Below are 9,112 nucleotides of genomic sequence, written 5' to 3' on the forward strand. Positions count from 1 at the left end.
TGGTTTTGGAAGAATGGATCTACCCTATTGGCGGGTGGCTGAGCAATATTTGTGATCTATTGTGTTTCCAGTAGCTTATTCTCTATTTCTTTGATCTTACTGCACTTGATCCGAGAGGATCCTACCTATTGTACTAACTAGGGTCTTGAAGTGTGCAGGTTCTCGAAGGCTCAGAAGCGCATCCGGTCAAGGAGTGTGCGGTCCGAGTTAGTTAGCTATAATCTGTTGTAATAGCTAGTTCATTTGTATAAAATCCATCGCGTGGGTGATAGTTTGACTGAGCTATCTTGTACAAGAAAAAAGAGGTATCGGTAATTAGTGAATCCGGATAAATCTGATCCCTACAGAGTTAATTAGTGAAAATAACGCGGTTCGAGACGGACAGACAAAAAATAACAAGGGCATCACTTTTTCTCATTTTGCAAACCAAACATCACTATTAGACTGTTTAAGCAATATAAATCATCTTTAACTTGACTAAACCTATTAACCAAACGGCTCCTAATATTAATATTGAATCACGTGGGTTGAGCAATTTAGTGGCAAGTCAAGATCAAATAGAGCTAAAATCAAACTCAATTCAACCCGGCTAGAAAATTATAATAGTTGGGGGCGAAAGTGAAAAATCCAATTACAAAAGGGGTCAATGTGAGTTTTGATATTTCAATCATCTCTCCCAAATCTCTAATTTTTCAACTCTGATTTCCAGCAATTGCATCTCTGCATACGCATCGAATTGTGGTTGTACAATTATGCTGGGCGGCTTGTACGGCGACCTTCCACCGCCGTCGTCCAAGGCGGACGACAATTCCACCACCACAAATGTCTGGTCGAGCAGCGCCAAGATGGCGCCGCCCACGCTCCGCAAGCCCTTCGCCCCTCCCCAAACAATCCTCCGCCCTAAGCCGCCGCACCCCAAGCCGGTACCGCCGCCCCTCTCCAATAAACCCGCCGACGAGAACAGAAACCCTAATCCGACCGCAGCGGCGTTCCAGCCCGCCCTAGTCGGAGTCACCAGCTCCGTCGTGGAGGAGTACGATCCCGCGCGCCCCAACGACTACGAGGAGTACCGCCGCGAGCGGAAGCGGAAGCAGGCGGAGGCGGAGCTGAGGAAGGAATTGGAGGAGAGGGAGAGGAGGGAGAGGAGGGAGAGGGAGAGGGAGGACAGGGAGCGGAGGGAGAGGGAAAGGGATCGGGAGAAGGAATTGAGCATATCCGGAGAGGAGGCGTGGCGGAGGAGGGCGGCTTTGAGTGGTGGAGTGCCGAGATCGCCTTCCCCTCCGCCTAATTCCAGTGGGGGAGATAGAGAAGAAGGGTTTCGGATTGGGAAATCTGAGACTGGGGGTTTAGGGCTTGGAGCTGAAGGGAAGATGACTGCGGCGCAGAGAATGATGGCGAAGATGGGGTGGAAGGAAGGGCAGGGGCTGGGGAAGCAGGAGCAGGGAATTACCGCACCGTTGATGGCGAAGAAGACCGATAAGAGAGGCGGCGTGATCGTCAATGCCAGTGAGTCGAGTAAGAAGGTTAAGAGTGTTAGTTTCAGTGGAACGCCAACCAGAGTTGTGCTTCTTATGAATATGGTAATGGCTTCATTTTTATATGCATTTGGTCATCACATTTAGTTAATTGGGTTGTGTTTGTGATTGTGATGTTTTGAGCTTTGGGAAAATGGAATTTATGTGCGTTTGGGAATTTGATGGTCATTATTTTATTTGGCTGATGCTTAGGAGAGATGACGATTTGGTTATCTTAATTTCACTTATAATTTGACTGGGGATAGTTTAGTTAAATAGTGTACTAGGTAATGAATGGAGTATGTTCTCTCTAGGATAATCACTTTGCATAAAGACTAGAGGTAGTAGAATCCAGAAACTGCTTATGCTTGGATTTCAGTTTTGGGGAGATGGACGTTCGCTTATAATGTGTTTGTTGATAGTAGTCAATGAATGACATAGATCACTAGGGTACTCACCTTTTGTATATACTAGAGGTAGAATTCAGAAATTGCTTATGCTTGGTGTTCAATTTTGGGGTTATGGAGGTTGAGATAATACTAATTGCTAGGTAGGATTTGAAACATTAGGAATGAACTAAGATCAATGTTATCAAATAGCGGATATGGCGGCGCCATGGCGCTATGGCATGGCGTTCAGTGGTGGAAACGCCATAGCACCATGTCGCTGCCATAGCACCGCCATATCCGACATTTGACAACATTGCATGTGTACTGTATTTAGGAATGAGGCATTATGCAAGAAACATGGAGGTTAGAGTTGTATTTTATACTTTATTAATTGTTTAAAGTGTTTTAAATGTTATATTTTAATTATTTTCTAATTTCTGAATTATATATAAATATATAAGTATATTTTATTTATTTAATTATTGACCGCCATGCTAATACGCCATATCCCTGTGGCGGTTTTTAGGCGAACCGCCATAAGCCACCATACGAGATTGATAACATTGACTAAGATTGAGCTAATATCTATTCGAAGTAGTATTTCTCTTGTGAATCAAATTGGAGCCTATGGTTCAAACGTGTAATTCTAATTCGTGAGGAATCTGTTAGTGTGATATTTTGTCATATACTAAAAGAATGTTCTAATTGGTTGAGGTAATCAATGTTCTGCATAGTTTCTTTGTTGTTTGGATTGCAAGAGTAATTTTTATGTCTATCTTTTCAACTATTCTCTTTTACAGTTTTTTAGTTCAGCAAGTCATATGCAGCACCTGCACTGCCCATTTACCATATCCCAGTTTTAATTTGTTCCCATGTGTAAACAAGTTGAAACAGGATTTGAGTTACTTCAAATTGGTAGACACTGTATATGTATTCTATCCTACTTTGGCGCATGAAAGTAATCCACAATGTTTGGTTCTTGTTCTTCACCTGGGCTTGTGGCCTCTATTAGTTTTTAATGATTTCACTTGTGCAGTTTATATGATTGCTTACTAGAATGAAGTGTTGAGTTGCCTAAAACATGTAGTCCGTGTTTTGTTTTTTCCTAAGGTTGGTCCTGGTGAGGTTGATGATGATTTAGAAGGTGAGGTGGCGGAGGAGTGTACTAAATTTGGCACAGTGACCCGCGTCTTGATTTTTGAGATCACGGAGCCAAACTTCCCACACGAGGAAGCTGTGAGAATCTTTATCCAATTTGAGAGATCAGAGCAAGCAACTAAAGCCCTCATAGAACTTGATGGTCGCTTCTTTGGGGGAAGGGTTGTTCGTGCTGGTTTCTATGATGAGGAAAGGTTCGGTAACAACGAGCTAGCTCCCCAGCCTGGGGAAATTCCTGGATTCTTTTGATATTATTGGAGAAAACAAGATCCTAACAGCTGTTGAAATCGTGCAAGAGGCTCGTGTTCATCTTCCTTGAGTGGTCTGTGTGGCCTGCTTTCTTACTGAACATCCATTTAGCTTCAATAATTGTAAGCTCGGACACACTCGGTTTGAAAGGTATAGCTTCGATTATTCATCTAGAGGAGATGTGAACTTGTTTCTGACTGCAGATATCGCATTTGCGTTTATTTTAGTTGAATTTCCAGGGTGCCTTCGACTCAGAAGCAGTCTTCGAACTTATCTTGTCGAGTTCAGTTTTATTTTGTTATATATTGCGATAATTTGCTGCTTCTAATTTTATTCACTTTTGTGATTCTTCTAAGCATCAACAGTTTGCTACATATAGACTTATATCCCTTATTTTTTTTTCTTGATTTCTTTTAAAAATAAAAGTTGGCCAATACAGAAATTACAGAATACAAATTGGAGGAATTCATTAGTTGTTTTTGCAAGCCTACTGCATAACCAAATTTCAGATTTTCGGGTTTTGGGGTATGCATTAGACTTTTGGATTTCTTTTTAAATTTTTAATGTACAAAAATCTGAAATTTGAAAAAAAAACCAATTCAAATTTAATCAAGTTCAGATTAGATATTCGAATTTTGGGTATTTTGCTAAATCTAATTTTTGGGGTGAATAACTATTCATACAAAATATTTCACACTTATTTCAAATTCGTACCAAAAAAATTCAAGTTTACAAAAAGGTACGTTGACGTTTTGTTTTGTTTTGTTTTGTTTTGTTTTAATACAAATCGTCAGCACAATTTTTAACTCCGCCAATTGGATGTTTATATGGCAATTCACTCATCAATTAAATACAAATAGAATTAGAAATTATGGGGGAAAAAATTATGAATCGTCATTAAGCAACTGTTGATATTCCGGATAGACAAGTGAGTCGAGCAAGACAAGCAATACCTCCAATTTGTGTATGTAAAATATTTTTCTCTCTATTTCATTTTTATGTCAATCTCTCTATGGAATATTTGTGTTTTTGCATACTTGATTTATTACATTTTTTTTATGTTAGATGATAATCTTGAGGAGTTAAATGGTATTTTAACATTTGAAGTTAACGACATCAACTTAGTAGTACAGGGGTGGGAAAAAATACCGAAATACTGCACTTACCGTACCGAAAAAATACCGAAAATACCATTTTTTTGATATACTGCAATTTTCGGGAGGGTATGATACCGGACTAAAAGATTTCGGTACGGTAACGGTATCAATTTTCCTATACCGTGGTATATCGAATATTCGGTATATATCGTAGATTCAGTATACCGCGGTATACCGAATCCTTGGCGTATACCGAATAATCTGTATATGTTGAAATATTATATTATATTTAATATATTTATACATAAAATAGAATTAAAAAGAAAAAATCTCCGAGAATCCTACTTTTAAATATTTTGTGTATAAAATTGATTTTTTTTGCATAATGGTATTACGGTATATACCATACCGTACTTCGGTATACCGCAATAATGGTAAGGTAACAGTATCAAAAATTAACCATACCGAATATTTGGTACGTTATCGGTATGATATTTTGTCATACTGCAGTTTTCGGTATAGTATGCGGTATGACGTTCTCGATACGGTGTACCGTACCGATCCACCCCTAGTAGTATATGATAATATTGATGATTTGAATGGTGGTGTAATGATATTCCTTTATATGTTAGTGCTTGGGAATGAAAGGAATGTTAATAAGGGCAAAGATGAGATAGGCTAATGAATATGAGTGTGGTGAGAATATGGAAATTTGAACAAAGGATGAAATTGAAGGAAATGAGTCTAATGGGATGACAAGTATTCATTCTAGTGATGAGGAAACACAGACAAGATGGCATGTATTCAACACTAAGAGGGATATGAGTGACCAAAAGTTCAATCAGGGGATGTTACTTACAAATAAAGAGGTCATTAGACAATACTAGTATTATCACCTGTGCTATGCACGAGATATACGATTTTTAAATAATTAAGATAAATTCTAAGGTAAGTATATTAAAAAAAGAGGATAAAGAGAATATAATGATATTTATAGTTAATAAATACTCCCTCCGTCCAACAAGAATATGCTGATACGGATTCTTATGATTGAACTCTTCCATATTCTCAAGATGTGATATAAATAGTGTTTGACTCTCAATTTTTAATAAAAATATGAAAGATAGGGTGAGCCTAGCCACAAAAACTAGACTCAAAAGAAATTTGGATGGGGAGAAAAAGAAATGAGAAAAAGGTGTAAAGAGGGAGAAATCCTCCTTGTGACCTAAGACCTCCCACAAGATAATGAGGGCAACCCTATTGCTACTTTCACCAAGACAAACACTCCATTGACTCCGCAATTTATGGATACACCACCATAAATGCATACCTTTACTTGACATAATCTATAAGATAAAATCAAGCAACCTACAAGTAGGAATTTGATAAAATCTCACAAAGGAGATGCTCCATCGGAGTCTTTTAACATTCAACATTCAACAATCCACCAGGGTTTAAAGTCTCACAAATAAGTATATATAGGTGGGGTTGAAAACCCAAGAAAAAGCCTAAAAATCGATAAAATCTGTCAAAACAGTGCCAACGCCCAACCGGACATTTTAGATATGGCAAATCGCCCGGCCGGGTGAACTTTCTACCCAAAAATCGGACAGAACGCTCGGCCGCGCGTTCTCTCTGGAGTCATTCGCTCTTCAGCGCGCGACTTTCGTAAATTGGCAATAACTCTCTCCACCGGACTCCGATTGAGGTGTGTGAGGTACTCATGCGAAGCTCTTTTAAAGAGAAGACATTGGTAGCCTTGGAAAAGAATTTGGACGTCATTTGAATGGTCAAATCACTGTTTGAATCAGACTCCAGCTACATCTTAGCTCCTTGTCATGGCCTTTCATCCTTCTTGGACCACAATCTATGCATGGCTCATGGCGTACGAGTGACTCTTGAGGCTCAGAACTTGTGGTCGTATCATATTCACTTTCTAATTTTGGAAAGTATTTTCTCTCTAATGAGGTGGGACTTATTCTCTACTAACAATACTTTAATTACTTTTTCTCCCTACCTCTCTCTTACTTTACCTATTTTATATTAAAACCCGTGCCGAACCCAAAGTGCATATTCTTTAGGGACGGAAGGAGTATTAATTAAAATAAGTATTCATAACATTATAAACAATTAAAATAATTATAAACAATAACAAAAAGTGAAATGTACTTCTCTTAACCCACTCTAAATGAAACATTTCATATCAGCAAACGATTTTATACAGTTTTAATTTCTGATATGAGTGGAATGAAATGAAATAAAATAAAACAAAATGACATAGAGAAGATGTGCGACTAAGATAACAAAATATGGATCAATTATAATAAAATATACACATAAAATAAAAATAAATTAGAGAAGGCCTTGCGTCTTATCGAATGGTCGCAGAGTTTGATCTTTGAAATAATTTAGAATCGTAGTATAAAGTAATTAAACTGACGAAATGCATTACAGTAGTAGTTGTTTATTAATTTCAATTGAAAATACTGAATGACTTGGTTGATATGAGATTTTTTAATAAGTTTAAAATAATTTTCAAACTTTTTAAATATTTTTTTCTCGTATTGGAGAATCGTGAGCAACAATGATAAGTTTATGATATATTTTTTTATCAAACTTAAATAATACTCCCTCCGTTCCATAGTAATAGATGCGTTTCTTTTCGGCACGGAGATTAAGAAAATCTGTGTTAGGTGAGTTAAGTAAAGGGAAAATAAAGTGGAAAATGAAAAAGGTAGAGAGATGAAGAGAGAAAAAAGTAAGAAAGAGTAAAGTATGTATGGAAAAATGTGTTGACTTTTACTAAAAAGGGAAATGATTCTATTACTATGGAACGTACCAAAATGGCAAAATGACTCTATTACTTTGGAACGGAGGGAGTATACATAAACATTATATTAGAAGCATAAAAGAGAAATATAAATCAAAGTTATGAACAACAATATCTTATCTAGTAAAAGAATCAAAATCAAATCAATTATAGTTATGTATACTACTTTTAGTGTCCACCCTCGTGCGATACACGGCCCAAACATTTTTAAAAATCGAATAATGAGAAGAAAGAATCGAAAACTAAATTTAATTGCAAAATGGGTAAAAAAAAAGTAAAGTAAATATTAGTACATAGAACTGCATGCTATTGAGAGTAAAAACTCAACTATTACTCTTTCCGTCCCAAGAAAGATGACTCATACCTTGGGCGGCACGAAATTTTATGCAGTTTTAATTTGTGTGTTAGGTTGAGAGAATAATAGAATAAATAAAAATGTGACATCTTTTATGGGATAAATTAAAAAATGAAGTATGATATATATTATGAGATGAATGGAGTATAATAGAATAAATAAAAATCAACTCAATTCTAATTATGAACCCCAATTAATTACACGCTTACTTTTTTACTCCCTCCGTCCCGTCCTAAGTGACACATTTTCCTTTTTGGGATGTCACACTCTAATTGACACATTTCTAAATTGAGAAACATTTCTCTCTCTACCTTTTCCCTCTCTATTAGTTTATTCTCTCTGATTTACTCACAAAACAACATTACATAAAATCTTGTGCCGAATAAGAAATGTTACACCTAGAGTGGGACGGAGGAAGTACTACTTTTGGTAACGGACCTCACATTTCACTAACTCATTCCATTTACATTTTATTGTAAAATTGATACATTAAAGTAGGACCCACATTCCACTAACTTTTTCCACCATGTTCCGCCCGCCGTTCGGCTACTATGCCGGGACTGTTCTTAATTCAAGTATTTTGAAAAGATTTTGTTTTTGTAATGATTTTGTTTAGTTCATGTTCTTTTTTCTACCGCATTTATAGAAGGTTTAAATTTGATATTGGAGTATTTGGGAAGCTTTGCATTGTGTATTTGAGTGTTTGAGAAGCTCTGCATTGATTCTTGTCCATATGCAGCTTTTTTTTATTATTTTTATGACTTTTTCTTTTCTTTTGCAGAATTAAATAATTAATTAATTTTAATTATTTAATAGCTTTCTCTCCAAAAAGGGTATAAGTGGCATTTCATCCAACTGACCAGTTATATAGATGCCATTGTTATAATGTAAAGATTCTGAGGGATGAATAGGATAGGGTTAATATTTAATTTTTTAAACTATGAAGATTAGATGAACACATCACCTATTAATAAGAAATACTCCTCCCGTCCCATATAAATATGTGCACATTCTATTTTCGCCCATCCCAAAAAAAAGTGTATTACATTTGTGGAAAGTTATATTAATTTAATAATATATGTCTCACTATCCACTAACATTATTTTAACTACCATTCTCCTCATCCGTCTTACTTTACCATACCATTATCCTCTTCTCTATTACTTTACCAATTTTGTCTTAATTCTCGTGCCATATCCATTGCCTATATTTTTATGGGATAGAGGGAGTAGAAAGCATTCTAGATAAAGAAGTTCAAGGACTATCACAATTGTAAGATTTCCCAAGGATATATCACTTATAAATGGTTGAGCAAAACTTACCAAGAACGTCTACGAGCATACCCCAAATTGTCTTCTAAGTCATTATCAAGTTGAGGTAGACTAAAGCATAAACATGTAGATTAAAGCTTTGGAGAGCAAGAAGGCACACTTTAGAAAAATTATGACATTTGAGATCGAGTAGTATGGTAAACTCTGGAATTATGTAAAGGAATTGAAAAAATCCAACTCCAATAGCAG

The 9,112-nt window shown here is 36.4% G+C and overlaps 1 protein-coding gene across 1 annotated transcript; it reads left to right on the plus strand.

Moving 5' to 3' along the window:
• The first annotated feature begins 598 nt into the window (after window positions 1-598).
• On the plus strand, window positions 599-3,583 carry LOC121783799 (DNA-damage-repair/toleration protein DRT111, chloroplastic-like). Its single transcript, XM_042181981.1, has 2 exons — window positions 599-1,580; window positions 3,014-3,583. The coding sequence occupies exons 1-2, from the start codon at window positions 753-755 to the stop codon at window positions 3,308-3,310; spliced, it is 1,125 nt and encodes a 374-aa protein (XP_042037915.1). The 5' UTR covers window positions 599-752; the 3' UTR covers window positions 3,311-3,583.
• Window positions 3,584-9,112: the final 5,529 nt, after the last annotated feature.

The sequence above is a fragment of the Salvia splendens genome, chromosome 21 (genome assembly GCF_004379255.2).
Source record: "Salvia splendens isolate huo1 chromosome 21, SspV2, whole genome shotgun sequence".
Taxonomy (NCBI): Eukaryota; Viridiplantae; Streptophyta; class Magnoliopsida; order Lamiales; family Lamiaceae; genus Salvia; species Salvia splendens.

Excerpts from the sequence above, each read along its gene's own strand:
- LOC121783799 (XM_042181981.1), top strand. The coding sequence starts at position 753 with ATGCTGGGCGGCTTGTACGGCGACCTTCCACCGCCGTCGTCCAAGGCG. Across the intron at positions 1,581-3,013 it reads TTGTGCTTCTTATGAATATG|GTTGGTCCTGGTGAGGTTGA; the intron begins GTAATGGCTTCA and ends TTTTTTCCTAAG.